This window comes from Cebus imitator, unplaced genomic scaffold (assembly GCF_001604975.1).
Source record: "Cebus imitator isolate Cc_AM_T3 unplaced genomic scaffold, Cebus_imitator-1.0 Scaffold3, whole genome shotgun sequence".
Taxonomy (NCBI): Eukaryota; Metazoa; Chordata; class Mammalia; order Primates; family Cebidae; genus Cebus; species Cebus imitator.
This window is the reverse complement of record NW_016107318.1, coordinates 530,446-548,107: the sequence shown is the minus strand read 5'-3', so window position 1 is coordinate 548,107 and position 17,662 is coordinate 530,446. Positions and strand designations below refer to the sequence as shown.

Genomic DNA, 17,662 nt, shown 5'->3' with positions numbered 1-17,662 from the left:
ACCCTAATTTTTGTAATCAGCAAATATATTGGTAGGAAGTAAATTAATAGACTCCTTATCTCCAAAATTATTTGTTATATTTAAGCTTTTACAGATGAATATTTCGCTTCATTCCAGAATTGAACCATTGAACCCTACACCCTCAAACCTGTAGGGTAGAAAGACTACAGGGATGAATTTTTAAATCATGTTTAAAATTTAGTGTTTTATGCTGGACATGGTGGCTCACGCCTGTAATCCCAGCACTTTGGGAGTCCGAGGCAGGCGGATCACCTGAGGTCAGGAGTTCAAAACCAGCCTCCCCAACATAGTGAAAACCCATCTCTTCTTAAAAAAAGTACAAAAGTTAGCCAGGCGTGGTGGTGCACGCCTGTAGTCCCAGCTACTGAGGAGGCTGAGGCAGGAGAATTGCTTGAACCTGGCAGGTGGAGGTTGCAGTGAGCCAAGATCGTGCCACTACACTCCAGCCTGGGAGACAGAGCAAGACTTTGTCTCAAAAAAACAAACAACAAACAAAATTTAGTGTTTTGTCTCCTTTAAACTAGTTTATGACCTATAAAGCAAGTCTTGGGATTTTCTTTCTTGTGGTCGACAGGTTTTATGAATAAGTTTTATGAATTTTAATGTCAGAAATAATACTTTTATTCTGATTTGAATTTAATAATGTTAAAAGGTTTTGTCATTGGGTTTATTTTAGTTATATTTGGAATTCTCTGGTTGAATGTTGTACTCTATATGCTTTAGAATAATAAGAAAGGTTTTTAAAATGGTAGTCAGAAATTACATAAAGGCAGTATTTTCTGTTTTCGGCCCAGTGATGTGAAATAATGATTAAATCTTTGTCTTTACATGTCAAATTTGAAAATTTTAGAAATGTGAGTAGAAAAATATTAAAAATGATTTTTATGTTTATTTTCTACTTAGTATTTAATCATGAATTATACCCTAGAAATTTTTTTGTTTTGTTTTGTTTCCTGGTTTTGTTTTAGANGAGCTCCTTATATATTCCAGTTATTAACCCCTTGTCAGATCAGTAGTTTGCAAATATTTTCTCCAATTTTGTAAGTTGTCTCTTCACGTGTTATTGTTTTGTTTTAGAGACAGGTTCTCACTACGTCACCTGGGCTATGCTTCAGTGGTGCAATCCTCCCACCTCAGTCTCCCCCAAATAGCTGGAACTACTGGTACATACCACCATACCCGGCTAATTTTTTAAAACTTTTTATAGAGATGGGGTTTTGCCATGTTACCCAGGCTGCTCTGAAAATCCTGGGCTCAAGAGATCCTCCTGCCTTTGTTTCTGCCTCCCAAAGTGCTGGAATTATAAGCATGAACAATAGCACCTGGCCCAGAAATTGTTTAGATGTTATGTGCAAGGAGTACTTATGCCTCTGAGTTCTCTAAAAACAGCTATATTTAACACCTTCTTAGAGTTGAGCTACTTTATTAAAATTTATTTGAATATATAAACAAGTCAAAGGTTGAATATAGAAAAATTTGCAATGATTGCAATGGGTCATATTTTTCTGTTATTTTTAATGACATACTTCTGTAGAACATAGTATATTTTTATAGATTCTTAAAAGGTTTATTTCCAATTTTTATGTTTTATTAGCTAGCAAATTTTATCAAAACATTATACTTCTTATCTGTTAAAAAATTGGTTAATAGGTGATTATACATGTATTTCAGATATTGTGCTATTTAGATTCTCCGTGTTAGGAATTGAAGAACAACTAGACAGCTTGCTCAAAATCAGAGCAACTAAAACTCTTGATATTCCACACTTAGAATTAGCAAAAAGACGTATCAACATTGTAAACTCTATTATATACTTCTTGCATAAATTGTACTCATCACTTGTTTTCTATTTCACTTGTGTCTTACTAAGTTTTATAGAGCAAAATCATGTGTTGCCATTCATATTTATTCTTTAGTAAGGTATATAAACCTATCTTGCTTTAACTCTGTGGTTCTCACACAAATTGCACGGATCAGAATCACCTGCAAAACTTGTTAAATCTGAGATGGCTGGGTATCCATTTCCAGAGTTACTGAACCTGCCAGTTTTTGGTGGAACTTAATAATTTGTATTTCTAACAAGTTTTCAGTTGATGCTGGTGCTATTGGTATGAGGATCACATTTGGAAAACCACTGCTTTAAGTATCTTAACTCATCTGTTTATCTTTATAAATATAAAACGAAATAAGACCAGTTGTTTGAAACTTGAAGTGTTCAAAGTATATTCTAGTAACTGTTCCTTTATGATGAACAGTAATTGTAGTTCCTTCAAATTGTAGTAAAATATCTACTTATTAAACCATAGTTTTTCTCTTCTTCCTTGTTCCCATTCATACCCATTTTTTATGCTTAACGTGTAAGAAAATTTTAGATTATTAACATAATAAATCCACATGGTATTACCAAAATATGCTGATATTTTGATTGTTAAAACAACGATACCTTTATTGGTAAAGAAATCTTTTTCTGTAGAGGAAGAGGGAGAAAGTCATGCCAGGAACTATGCCCACTACTGAGAATACAAACGACTAAACGCTTTCTCTTTCTTGGCTTAACTCTACCTTTTCACTTTCATTAGTATTAGAACTTGAAACTGAGCTCTTGGCGGGAATTTACTTTGCTTCTATGGATAAGTAATTGCTTTCTTTCTGGATATTTTTAAATGATAGCAAATTTAGAGTTTTATAATCTTACCAACAGCGTATTATTAAGGAATTTTCAGATTTTTCTTAGTATTAATAGTTTCACATTGGGTATTTGCCAGTGTCTTTCTTATCTCCTCTATATTTGCAAACTTAGTGCTGCTTGCATTATTTATAAAGTAATATAAATGTCTGTATTTTTATTTCTGTGATATGGGCCTCTAAAATCTTAGATTCATTTCCATGAATCAAGATAGTGGCATGCAAAGCTCTAATTTTCTTAGCTTTTTACAGTTGGGTTTCTCTTCTTTCTGACACTTAACTGTTTTAGCCCTAAATTTTCCATTTTTCTCAAGATTAATTCTTGTACTTCTGATAACTCTCTCTCCCTCTCTCTCTCTCTCTCTCTCTCTCTCTGTGTGTGTGTGTGTGTGTGTGTGTGTGTGTGTGTATAAACATGAAATTTTCAGATTTAAATTGAACATTTTTGATATTTTGGGAAGCCATGAATTCTAGAATGTTTAATAATTTTATTGCAGGAGCTGCATTAAATTATTTTTTCTTAAGATTATAGTTGTAGAATTAACTCATTTTGCTATCTTAAAGCACATGCTTTGTGTGTGCACTTTAAGATTATTTAAATGTGATTATTTAAGATTTAAGATTATTTAAATGTGATTATTTAAATCAATAAAAGTTATGTGGTTTGTATAAATAATCATAATTGGTTTGACATGAATTTGAACCTGTATTTGGTCAGAAGACTGTTGCAAAGTTGTTTTGAAAAAGAGTAAATATGGACAATTATTTTTTGTTATAGTGTTGGTCCTCTTTTCAAACAAAATGTAATGGAAGCCAGAATGCTTATATACTTCCTGCAGAAAATACCATGACACTGACAAATAGGCAATAAAAGATTTCTAACCCTGTACTAATTATATTCATTCATCCAGTTACTTCTGGTGGCAAAAACTGGGCAATTCAATGTATTCTTTATTTTTGAAAAATGATATATATAAATTGCTAAGTTTTTTTGAGTTACTTTCTCCTTCACCTTGATAACAAAGTCTTTCATGTTCTTGGTTCATTTCCACTTTGAGTACAATCCCCTCTCTCTCCCATAGGTTGCTAGTATGTTAATGTGAGAGAGGAGCCTTTTGTGAAAAGGGAATGGTGATAAACTAAATGAAGAGTTCACTCACAAGAGGAATTATTTGTGGGGATTCACAACCTAATAGAATTTGGTTGAGTAGTTATAAAATGTATACTGTGGGTGTATCTGAAAGGGATATCTAACACACTTTCTTCATTTCTGAGAGGTGTGAGGGTGTGATAAGAAGATCCCTGTAGGAATGAGTAAATACAAAGAAGGAAATGAAAGGACTTTTGTTTTTAATGGGACCAAGTTAGTGGTTTAGGATTTCTGGCAGATCAAGAAACTAAAAAAGCAGTGAACTGTCTTGTTGCTGCAAAAGTTTAAGAAGAAAAATGAGACATCAGAACTATATTTCTTAGTTGGAAATATTATTGACCTATTGAGAAACCATAAACCTAACTCTTGTCTTGAATTTCAGGATATAAAATAGGTTCTGTGATTCATGTTAAAATAATTCATTTTCACTAAATGGTGAACCACTGGCAAATTCCTTCCTTTCTCCCTCCCTTCCTCCCTCCCTCTGTCACCAGGCTGGAGTGCAGTGGAACGATCTTGGCTCACTGCAGCCTCCGCCTCCTGCGTTCAAGCAATTCTCCTGCCTCAGCCTCCCGAGTAGCTGGGATTACAGGCACCCGCTACCACGCCCAACTAATTTTTGTATTTTTAGCAGAGACAGGGTTTCACCATATTGGCCAGGCTGGTATCAAACTCCTCATGATCTGTCTGCCTCGGCCTCGCAGAGTGCTGGAATTACAGACGTGAGCCACAGTGCCCAGCCACAGATTTCTTCAGATGAGTGAACCAAATTAAGAGAAATACAGAATAATGACAGGAAAACATGTTACAGAAGACTGAGATACTATACCATTTACATTATTTATGTTCTTGAAAATTACAGTATATATGGTATATTTCTAAAAAAAAAATGCTATCCTATTTTATAAAGTAATCATGATAAAAGTTAATTATAATTTATTTAATATTTAAGTCTTGTTTGAAGTTCATTGTCATATACTTTGAATTATAAAATTTACCTACTTAATCCTGTAGAAGTTTTCAGGCTTTGCTGCTCTTCAAAGAGAAATCATTCTAGTTTTGAGTTGAAATGGCACCAAAGTATATGACTATTCCTACCCGTCTTTAACATGACTCTCTTTCTACTGCCCTTTAGCTAGTTGTGCTAGAAACTGGGATGCATTTCAAAATCTTTATACTGCTTTTTTATAGTTCAGTTAATTTATTCACTATAGAATATGTGGTATTTCAACAATTAAATCAATGTTGTTATAATGTTCTTGTTCTTCTTGCTTTGCCTTCTTAATGTATATGGCTATCAGAAAACACAATAAAAACCCTGAAAACATTTTATTCATTAGGTTGTGGTCAAATCAAATTATAAAAGAAGTAGTTCTTACCATTACAAAGCTTACGAAAAGACCTTTTAGACAAATTTATAGAACTTATATGTCATCTTATCTGGAATTCTAACCTATTACTAATATTTTTGGTGAGTTAATGACAATGCAAAAATAAGAAAATAATTCCATGTAACAATAAATAGAACATTCTAGGCATCATGTTAGTGCAACATTATTTCTAATATTATATTTTAGGGATTACTGGTATAGAACCGAGGTACATAGTCATCTCGTTAATTATATAGACACATTGATCTATGATTAGAAATAGTAACAGTAATGCTTAGACATTACATGTGCCAAGCATTTTTCTAAATCCTTTAAATGCATTTTATCATTTATGTGGAGTATAGCATATAAGGTGAGCTCTACTAGCTTGGTGTCTGGTAATCAAGAGTGCAGAAAGTATGTGCATTAGAGAACTTCACACCCAAGTGGATTTAGAGGATAAAATTAAATTCCTGATTCCTCATTTGATTTGTGTTGTCAAAAACTTTATGCTGAGAAATTCAGATTTTGACTCATGTTTTTGTTTAGTTATAGGATCATTTTTTAAAATTGTAATTTTAGTTTTTAAGTATGATATCTAATATCCTGGTAAGATATTTATTGTTGTGTTGTTTTGTTCAATTCATGTTGAATATGTCAAAAATTAAACTTAAAATGTATAATAGAATAATAGGAAAATGTTGGCCATTTTCTGTTTACTTCAAGTTAAAATTCAATGTGACCCATGATACCAATGTATTACAGGATAAAGAAAATAAAACTCCTACAAAGTATTTAATAATATAGGGTAACTTAACATCACTTGAGTTTTGTTTTATGTTTCCAGTTGCTTGAAGAAAATGTGAAAAATTTCTATGTTATATTTAAGTAAAATAATCACATTATGTTGCACAAGTTTGATTTATTTTGTTTTCCAGATGCAACAATCGAACACAGTGTATAGTAGTTACTGGGTCAGATGTGTTTCCTGATCCATGTCCTGGAACATACAAATACCTTGAAGTCCAATATGAATGTGTCCCTTACAGTAAGTATGCAGTATATGTATATATTTTTCACTTTCCCCAGCATTAGTCGTTGATGCTGAAGGACTACACGTGAAAGAAGCATATGTTTATGGCCTACAAAACCATTATGCATGCAGAGCACTAACAGACTTGGGCCTCCAATTAGCTTCATGAAGTGTGGAAGGAAGCCATAGTGTGATGCTGGCCAAGTGTCTGTCTGTTTTCTTAAGTGTTTGGCTTTTAAGGCTAGTGTTTTTCCAGAAAACAAACTTGAATTAGCTATTCAATACGGCTGATAGAAATCTGTACTTTTGCCCGATACCAGTTGCTGACAAATTGGTTTGGCTCACAGTTTTCTAAAGAAGGAATTGACTTCAGTTTTAATCGTGAGCTACTTGAATGGCTACCTGCTGTTGTAGTAACTTTAGTGCCGGGTAAAAGCTACCATTGCAGTAACTGAGGCAAGTGCTTTACTTTTTGTTCTATTGTCTTTAAGGGAGCATTTCTTTACCGATTCAGTGATGAAATCTTAAATGCTAAATGAAATAGTTAGATATAACATAATCTTGCACATGTCTCCATTTTTAATTTTGTAGCATCATTTTTAAGATCCTACAGAGAAATATTTAAAATTCAATTGAAAATTTTATAGGTAGGCTTCAACCAGTAGTCAAATTTTGTGTAGTTTTCCTTCTAATATCACGATTCATCCTTCAAAATTGTGTTCTAAACTTTCAATTTAAAAAATTTTACCATTTTACATTTTAGATAAGTTAAAAGTGTGAATATTACCTGATTTTTATAATCTAGTTTGATAGTATTCTTGTCTTTGCTTTTTAAATTATAAAAGAGATAGAGATATCATTTAGTCATGTTAGTTCATAGGCATTTGAATTACATGTTTTTTTATCAGCAATCTTACTGATTTGAGACAGTTTTTGTACGCTTTTCTCCTTTAAAAAAAGGATATGCCAAATAATGAAATTGCTCTTTCCAGAACATCAAAAGCTAGGTCATTAGTTCTGACAGATTTGTATGTTCAAACTATCAATATTTCTAAAACCAAAGGGCCAAATTCTGATAGATCTGCTGTGTCTGATATGGCAGTAATACATTCTGACACATGCCGTGAAGGCACTCTCCATCTTTTCTCTGACACAGTTTTGACAAATTGGCTTTTCATGTTATCAGTTAAAGGCCAAACACAGATTATCTTTTCATCCCTGCTCTGTGTTCCTGTGTTACTGTGAAATGGATGCTTTTTATGTTTTCAGTATTTCTATACCATTTGTAGGATTGGAAGCCTACTGAGTACACTGATCTTTATATCATTTCTCCTGTGTAGTGTTGGTGGCTTACATAATCATTCTCCCGTGCCACTAGAGGAACATTGCATTCTTTTGACTTAACCAAAATTTTGTTCCATAAAGTCACTTTCCCTTGAATTTAGCATGGTTTCTGTCCTCAAATTAGAGAAGAAAAACAGCATCCATTCCCAAACAGTGGAATCAGTCAGAGCTGCCAAGAATTAGATCTTTCTGGAGCCAGTTCCTGTAACCTAGTCTGTAGACCATGAACAGTGTTAAGCAAATATTATTTTCAGACTCTTAAGTTATTTCTTGCGCTGTTTAAGAAAGGAAAATGTGGATATCTTCTGGAACGTCTAACTTGCAAAATTTTACTTTTTCAGTTCTCCAGAAGTATTGTACACTGTGTGCTAAACTTGCAAATAGCTATACTCAAGAGAAGTATTTCTTTGTTCTTTTTAGTTTTTCTTTAATTAAAAAAATTAGTAATTAATTTGCTGTTACCTTTCTCAGTAGTGACACACTAAAAATTGCAACTAATATTAAAATACAATGCAAAGAGTCTTTTTAGATTGTTCTAATAATATGTAGGACAGTGTCTTTTCTTACCTCTTTTTCCTGTTTTCCTCTCCTTTTATTTCTTTGTGCCTCTGTCCATTGTATTCATTCTTTATACTTGCTTTTATTTTAAGCTTTTAGCTTTCACTTTCTCCTTGATTTAGTAGTGTTTTGTATTTTGTAACATTTGCATACCTCTTTTACGTGTTACTTAGTTGATAAAAATTGTCACCATCAGATAACATTTATTACATATTTATTAGCACTTGGCTTTATACCAATTTCTATCTACAGTAAATTCTCCAGGATCTTATATATTCCTAACTGTTAAGTCCTATTATAAAACAATTTCAGAAAGTTTTCATGACTTCTGACAATTTTAAAAGAAATTTGCTCAACATAAAACATTAGAAATGCTGTTACTTTGTTTACTTTAGTGTGTTTATAAACAGGCACACGTATTATATGTGATGCTTGTACTTGCCCAGTTAATGTGCGTGTCAAAAGTATGTGTATACAGAGTATCCATTATCACTGCCAGACTATTAGGAATTGCATGTATTTATATTTGAGAGGAGTCATAAAGATCTTGGAGGATAAAGGATATTAATCAGATTGGAATTTTACATTCTACAGGCAGGAGTCAGTTTTCATTTTTATACCTTATACCTTTTATTTCAAATTATCATTGTAAATATATTATATACAAGTTTCATTTAATAAGAAAAATAGCCATTACTGTTGATTAAATCATTATTAATGAATAAACATGTAAGATTATTCAATGAAATAGTGTGTCACTTCACAAACAGAGTATGTAGGCTGTATAGTTAGTTTGGGTCAGTTTCTTGTCTTGTGTTAGTCCTCCACTGATGTTCGTGGGTCATGTATTTGTGTGTTTCGCCTATAGGAAAGTAAGTGTATTGTTATTAATTAATTCATACAGTCTCTTATGACAAGTTACAGTAGCTATTTGGCATATGATAGAGAATTTTGATTTTATAAATTTTATTGTATTTTTGTATTTTTCTATTGATAGAATTTTGGCTGGTTTCACAGATATCTGTCCTTTTGATTATCATAAAAATCATAATGTAGGGACTTTTTGTTTTAAATAGCCATATTTTTCTTATATGATTCATTAAACATCAAAGGTTTATAATATTTTTAATCTTCACTTTTGAGTGTTACTTACTTTTCAACAGAATTATAAATTATATACAATATACAATTTATATTTATTTTCCTTTAACATGTGATATTAAATCTCAAATAAAGACTTTGATATTCTGTTCAGTAACTACATTGTCATTTTAGTTTATCAAATGATAAAATTTAGCCATTTTCAATGATTAAAAACAAAATATACTTTCTGAGTCTTTTATTGAACTTGTTTTAAGTTCTTTTTTAAATAAACATTTTAAAATGTATTATTTCCATACTTTTTTTTTTTTTGAGACAGAGTCTCACTCTGTTGCCCAGGCTAGAGTGCAATGGCATGCTCTTGGCTCACCGAAACCTCTTCCTCCTGGGCTCAAGCAGTTCTCCTGCCTCGGCCTCCCAAGTAGCTGGGACTACAGGTGTGCACCACCCCACCCAGCTAATTTTTGTATTTTTAAGTAGATACAGGGTTTCACCATGTTGGTCAGGCTGGTCTCAAACCCCTGACCTTTTGATCCGCCCGCCTCAGCCTCCCAAAGTGCTGGCATTACAGGCATGAGCCACCGCGTCCCACATTTCCATTCTTTACATTTATTTCAGTAAAATTACCCTTTCCTTAGGGAAAAAAGCATACCGCTGTACATGAATGTAGTTTGAGTAGTCACAATGCTAATGATTTCTCTTATCCTCATTTTCTCACCACACCCTTCCATTATTGGTTCTAAGCAGTTATAATATTGCTCTTACTGAAGAGTAATTTTAGGACTAGTAGTTTATAAAACAGTGTTGTTTTCAGGACAGTAATGATTGAATTTCTTCTATTTATCAGATGTAGTCAGAATTACACTATAGATCAAGTATGTTTCCTGAAAAGTGGTTACATAGACCAAGTTGGCTGGGGGAAGTTGTGGCTTAATATGGAAAGTTGTATGCCATTCCTATGGCAGAAATGTTCTTGTGATGTTTTTCCCATAGGTGTTTCAGAAGGTCAACATTTAATCTTGATGAATTATTGTAACTTTTAAAAATTAAGCAAACTAAGATCTTAATAAAATATGTACTACACTGAATACATTTTGGAAATGCAGCATTAGCCCATCCTAATGCATTTTAACAATAGAAAAGGGAGAAAAAGACATCAATCAGCCTGGTCATTTATGAAATTCAGGCAACATACTTCAAACCTATATACAATGTGAACTGGTATTTTATGGTTTGTAATTATTAGAATACTATTTACCAACTAGGATCTTGCGTAGCACTGTTCCTAACTGCATAATCCATTTCTTGAAAATGAAGGATTTTTTTTTTCTCCTCACATAACTCTACTAATCAGGTTTGTTTTATGAAGCATTTACTTTTTATAAGGTCTGTGGAGTTAAGGTATTTGCTTTGAATGCTTGGTATGATTGTTGTTGCATGCTAGCTTGCTTTCTGTGTAAGTTGATGATGGTAGAATTGTCATAATAAGCTAACCATAATTCTTTCTTCCTTTTTCTCCTTGCCTACTGTGCTTGCTTTTCCCTTGTATGTATTTTGCTTCTTTTTTTTAATAGACTTAGTATTACAAGTTTGAGATATATAATATATAAAACTTAATAAGAGTTTTAAAATATATATGTAAACATAACTAAGTAAATATACTAATTATTAGTGGGCATGAAAGGTAATACCTTATGATACTCTTCAAAATCTCTACTGGTAATTGGGGGAGATTTATATATTCCTAAAAAGGAGGCTTCTTTAATGGTTAAAATTGATTTGTCTAGAAATAGAAAATAATGGAAAAACTGTTGAAACATATACTGGGATGCATAATTATTTATTTTTTCGTAGTAAATATCTTTGAAAAACATGTAACCACGTCAGAATTAAATTTGATCTAAACTCCAAAATTAAGTTGTGATTTTTATAAATGTATTTCTGTTGTTATGCTTATCTAATGTTAGCCAGTTTAAAAATTCAGTTCATGTAAGATAAATGGGGATGATGTACCTATGCATGCATTTATGTCTATAGCATACATATACGAAGTAAAACTTGCTAAGAATGCTGAGTGACTTTGGAAAGGCAAGAGTATGTATACCTTGCATTAGTGAAGAATTTCATCATTTATTCAGGTACACTAAGTGAAGCAACATGCCAGCATTTTTGTATTGCCTCCTTAATCTCCTAAAATGATTGATCCATGTTCTTTTATGTAACTTTAGAATCTTTCTCTTGCTAGGTTTTCCTGTTGTGTGTTTCTCTTTATCCAAAGTAGTACAGCTCTTATTCTTCCTATATTTAGCATCTGTTACGAATTCGGTCTTAGTCTAATAGTCAATTTATTTTAATCTTTCTTCTTTTCTCCTTGCACCTTTTTTATTTTTCTTCCAATGCTTAAAATAGAAGTGGAGCAAAAAGGTAAATAACGTATACAGTCTGAACCCCAGCTCCCTGTTATGTGCCTTATGGATGTTAACCTCCTCCCCTCTCCCCACAACACTCCTGTATTAAAATAATCAGCAGGACCTCATAAATGCCACCTCATAAGGAAGTCAACTGTTTACAATGAAATTATATGACTACTAAATCTGGTGATGGGGTAAAAATTCTGAAGTCGGCGAGGGGGAGCTGCCCTTTCTCTGTTTCTTTTTTACCCTTTATCTCTTTTTCTGACACCCTTGGATATTTTCTTATAATTAAAGTGTCATCTTGCCTGGCTTCCAGAACCCTCTCCATAGCATGCCATGGTTACAGGGTCTCCTGATTGTTTCCTCACTTCTTTTCTTGTATTTACTTTTCTTTGCTCCTAATTGCATTTTCCGAATATTTATGTTCCTCAAGTTGAAGCACCTTTGTTTTCAGTCTAACTTATGTAAAAGTTCTAAATAAGCCTTCACACTGGGTTTTCTATTTTATTTGCCTTATTTCATGTTCTTGCTTTTGGGGGCCTGTTGGTGGGGTAGGGGGTTGAAGGGTATAATGTTTGGAATAAAATAAAATATACACTGTTGCATACAGCTCAAACTTTTAAAACATAGGTTGACAAATTATAAGATGAAAACACAGCCAAAATTTAAATTGTCAGACCAATTATGAATGATCTTAAACTTAGGCTTTTATTAGTGAAAATAAACTCCAGTTACTTTGTACCCTGGTACACTGATTTTGCTAACTTTTTAGAAAAGAAGGGTAGTGTTTGTATTAAGTATAAATTTTGGTAAAATTGAATGCTAATAATATGAATTTTTCCCTTTTGCTTTGCGATCACTGAAATGTGTTTGCCTTTGTAATTTTTTAACTTGACTTAATTTTTGTCTTTTCTCTGTAACTGTTAGTTTTTGTGTGCCCTGGGACCTTGAAAGCAATTGTGGACTCACCATGTATATATGAAGCTGAACAAAAGGCGGGTGCTTGGTGCAAGGACCCTCTTCAGGCTGCAGATAAAATTTATTTCATGCCCTGGACTCCCTATCGTACTGATACTTTAATAGAATATGCTTCTTTAGAAGATTTTCAAAATAGTCGCCAAACAACAACATATAAACTTCCAAATCGAGTAGATGGTACTGGATTTGTGGTATATGATGGTGCTGTCTTCTTTAACAAAGAAAGAACGAGGAATATTGTGAAATTTGACTTGAGGACTAGAATTAAGAGTGGTGAGGCCATAATTAACTATGCCAACTACCATGATACCTCACCATACAGATGGGGAGGAAAGACTGATATCGACCTAGCAGTTGATGAAAATGGTTTATGGGTCATTTATGCCACTGAACAGAACAACGGAATGATAGTTATTAGCCAGCTGAATCCATACACTCTTCGATTTGAAGCAACGTGGGAGACTGTATATGACAAACGTGCTGCATCAAATGCGTTTATGATTTGCGGAGTCCTCTATGTGGTTAGGTCAGTTTATCAAGACAATGAAAGTGAAACAGGCAAGAATGCAATTGATTACATTTACAATACCCGATTAAACCGAGGAGAATATGTGGATGTTCCCTTCCCCAACCAGTATCAGTATATTGCTGCAGTGGATTACAATCCAAGAGATAACCAACTTTATGTGTGGAATAATAACTTCATTTTACGGTATTCTCTGGAGTTTGGTCCACCAGATCCTGCCCAAGGTAAGAATGTTTATTTGCTAATACTTAGGTCATTTTTTAAATAGCACTTTTTAAAAGACTTAATTTTTTTTTCCTATTTTCTTCCTCTTTTCTTGTTAAACCACAAAGGACAATGTCATGGTATATTTTTGCCTTATTATGGTTCTTTTTCTGAATTTCTTCATTTTAATGTTGGCTTCAAGAAATTGTGGCATTATTGGTCAGTTTAGTTTTTCATTGCTAAAAATAAAATACCAGCCAGAAACCTGTTAGTAATTTTGTTGTTGTTGTTTGTTTTCCCTTACTTGACTTCTGAATTGATTACAATCTATGTGCAGACCTTTTAACTTCTTGGCGCCAGTGGTTAAAGGAAACGTATGTTAGGAAGTCCCAGGAGAATGGCTAGGCTTGATGTACAATTCCAGGTATATGCGTTCTGAGGTTTTGGTGTCTGTCCTCTGAGTAGGAGAGGAGGGAGCCATCCAATATTTTTCTAGATTATCATGTAAAATTACATGTTTTTATTTTGTAAAAGTCAGTGACAGTTTTAAGTCAATATTTCTGTGACTTGAACAATCACTTGGACTAAGCTGTAAATGATTCTCAGTGATGACTTCTGATAACAGATATGCTAGCATTGTGTGATTTGTTTTCTCTTTATGGAGGATCATTAGTTTAGAAAGTAAGGCTTTTTGGAAATATACTTTGGTTTATTAAGTGAATTCAATTTTGTGGGAAATAATATTTTATGATGAATGAATACTTCATTAAAACAAGATTATCTCATACTCATGATGAAAGAATAACTTGGGCTGGGCACAGTGGCCCATGCCTGTAATCCGAGCACTTTGGGAGGCCAAGACAGGCAGATCACAACTCAGGAGTTCGAGACCAGCCTCACTAACATGGTGAAATGCCATCTCTACTAAAAATATAAAAAGTAGCTAGGTGTGGTGGTGCGTACCTCTAATCCCAGCTACTCAGGAGGCAGAAGCAGGAGAATTATTTGAACTCAGGAGGCGGAGGTTGCAGTGATCTGAGATCGCACCACTGCAGCCAGCCTGGGCGACAGAGCGAGACTCTGGAAAGAAAGAAAGAGAGAAAGATGGAGGGAGGGAGGGAGGGAAGGAAAGAAATGATTAAGTTAGTTAACGTGTTATAGAGTTTACACTGTTTATAAGTCTTCTATTTGAACAATGTTTGTGTGTTTAAGATCTAAATTAATATCCTAATTTACTGAGTTAATTTTCAAATTATTGCATTATTTCAGAATTTTAGGAACTAGAAAGGTATTTGGAGTGATTAATATGTTCAATATGTTGGGGCAGATTAATGTATTTTTTCTTCTGTTAAAGCAGTGCAGGTACACACACTTAAATATGTTCACAACAAACACATGCCCGTACATACTTTAAGATATGCTGTTAACCAGTTTTAAATATTGTCATATAGTCAGGACCTCAAAAGCAGAAGTTACAGCTTTTTGTCATTGAATTTCTAATTGGAATCATTGTAGAATACCAAAATATGTGAGTTTTGTTAATAACTAATAATAACAATAATGATTCATTGACTTAGTGTGCAGCTCTCTTTTCCCTACATCAGGTTATGTTTATATTGTTTGGCTTATAGTTGTAGCAGTAATGTTCATTGTTAAATTTGTAACAATGAAATCTTTTTTGGGGGCATATAGTTTTATGCCCTACTGTATCTCCCTGCTCTATTGACAGTATCTTGGAATCATTTATTTAAAAATGTATACATATTTTTGTTCATGAGGCCAGCAATTTGGTTTATTTCATCTATTTCAATTGTTTTTCCAAAAGCTGCTACTGCAGTACTGCTGCTTTATCCTACAAGTTTGTCAAAAGGCTAACTTAAGACATTGACAAGCTTGTATTGACATTGGCTAAAATTTTATTGATCTTTATGTTAACCTTTTTGTTAGATTTGCCTTGGGTAGCAGTAAATTTTTTGTCATCCTCAGAAAAAAAATTGTTGAAAAATTGCAAATGCATAATCAGGCAACAACCTGAAGAATTGTGAATAAAATTGAGTATAACTCAGTTCAACAAATGAAAACATTACCCATCTACTTGCCACAAAGTACTTCAGTGAATACGAAGATAGTAATGTCACTGTACACGTGTCATATATTCTAGTAAATAATTCGATCCATTTCAGAAGAAAAGTCTTTGATAGTTTAGATGCTTTTGGAAAGAGCAGTTAACAGCCTTGAAAATGAAAAGCTTTGGCATGTGTAGCAACTATATATTCCTACAACTATGTTTTGTCATCTAAAATAGCCATTCGTAAATATTCCAAGAACATGAAAATTCATATTGACCAAGCCTTGTTCAGCCCTTAGTGATAAAAAGTATTATTTGACCTAAATTTCTCTCACTGCTGTTTGACCCATATTCATTCTCTTTCTCTCCTTGTAATTTATATTATGCTTTTAGATACTCCCATCTCTCTCATCCAAGATGTGTGCTACCTATCTGGATGTACGTGGGGCCTTGCAGAACTATTCTGGCCCACAAATTTAGGTCAAACCAGTAAGCCACTGTCAGCTTTCCAGAAACAAGATCCAGGAAACTGATAAGACAGTACAATCAGAGAAATGAGTTCTTTGCCTGACATAAAGCAGTGATTGACTTATTTTGCTGAAATTCATAGTTCAAGTCTTACGTGCTGGATTTGCTATCATGCATATGGCCAAGGCATAAATTGTGCTGTAAAATTATACATTTGTTTTTTTTTTCATTATCCGTATTATTTTTCATTGTGGACTGTTTAATAGTATATTACCTTCAATACTTTTTCCCATTTATAAATCCAAGGCTTTTCATTCCTAAAAGCACATGCATAATATTTTTGTGCCCTGATCTTTTTTTGGTGAATTTTGAGCTTTATGTGATCCTTGCATAGTTCATTTGCTCCACTCCCCTAAACGAGGTCTGGTTTTCCTCTTTCACCTTCTCCCTCTCTGGAATGGCCTTAGGAAAAATCCTTTCCAGTCCTGTTTTAACTCTTTTCCAATTCTTAATCTGGATTGCTTTAGATTTACTTAACCTGTCTACACATTTGATATCCCAGATGTTATAAAGAAAATTATGCGTTTTTACTCGGGTTTTGGCAGTTCCTCAACATTTGTCTTAGACTAATTAATTAGGTGGTACACTTCTGTAATACCAGGAAAAATTTTTTAGCAAGAGAGCCAGTTTTGTTTATATATAGCATAGAATACATACTTTTCGAGATACCTTTTCACTGGTAAAGAATGCTCTATAAAAGATGATCAGTGCTTTTAGACAGTGAACAGGGGCAAGTTTAACAGGTGCTCATTTTTGCTTTACCAAGCTACAGACTCTCTAGAGTTCATTTCATGAACAGTGGGTGAGAGTGAGTTCTTGGACCTCAGTGAGGGGAATATTATCCTTAGCATAAATGGCTATTGTCTTCAAACCCTTTCATGGAGGAAAATCCTGGTAATAAATAGCAAGTTCTTAGTACTGTACATCATAAGAGTAAACTAAACCATTCTGTATGTGTTAGCTGAAATCTTCATGGGTACCTATTAAGTATGTTTATTAGCATCATTTCTTAGGTGTTTGTACTCAACTGATAAATGGTAGACAGAATCCTAAATCAGCTAATCTGAATGCATTGTATGGCATCAGGATAAATAGAGCTCTATAAAAAAGGGTTTGGATTAGAGTTATAATTCTATTGTGAGTTGTGTTTTCTGTTATTTATAGGATATTCATGAGTTTTCAACCTTTTGCCATGTTTCATTATGGAACTTCTCATTGTGATTGTAGTCTTGTATTTTCTTTCCAAATTTTTATTCTTTTAGTGATTTACACAGAAACATCATGTCAGTTAAATGTTCCTAGCAAACTGCAAGGTTCCTTGTTGGATGCCATATTTTTCTAGACTCTATAATAATCTTTAGGAGCATTTAAGAATATGGGAAAGTGACCTTAAATTACTTAACTTAATGGTTCAATTTCCTTATCTGTAAAAGGAAGATAATTATAGTGCCCACTTCAAGGAGTTGTGGTAAGGATTAAATAAGATGATCTGATGATCCATGAATGGTGATTGGCATAGCATCTGGCACATAGATGCTAAATCAAAATAAGTTTTTATCATTAACAGATGCCCTGTTGGGGCCATTTCCACCTGTTGAAATAAATAATAATTTTTAGAAATATATCTTGACTTCTTGTTTTCACATGAGAAAAAGTTGCTTTTCTTTTGGTGTTACAAAACT

At 33.3% G+C, this 17,662-nt stretch overlaps 1 protein-coding gene across 50 annotated transcripts in view; it reads left to right on the top strand.

Annotated features, from left to right (window-relative positions):
• The window catches only part of ADGRL2 (adhesion G protein-coupled receptor L2), a 416,957-nt gene that overhangs the window by 354,996 nt on the left and 44,299 nt on the right, over window positions 1-17,662 (top strand). For 26 of the 50 annotated variants that reach the window (XM_037739295.1, XM_037739294.1, XM_037739375.1 and 23 more), the window contains 3 exons: window positions 6,165-6,274; window positions 11,672-11,686; window positions 12,604-13,404. In XM_037739295.1, the coding sequence (XP_037595223.1) occupies window positions 6,165-6,274; window positions 11,672-11,686; window positions 12,604-13,404 (926 nt within the window). The remainder of the gene's footprint in view (window positions 1-6,164; window positions 6,275-11,671; window positions 11,687-12,603; window positions 13,405-17,662) is intronic. The other 24 variants (XM_037739305.1, XM_037739343.1, XM_037739369.1 and 21 more) reach the window with 2 other exon arrangements.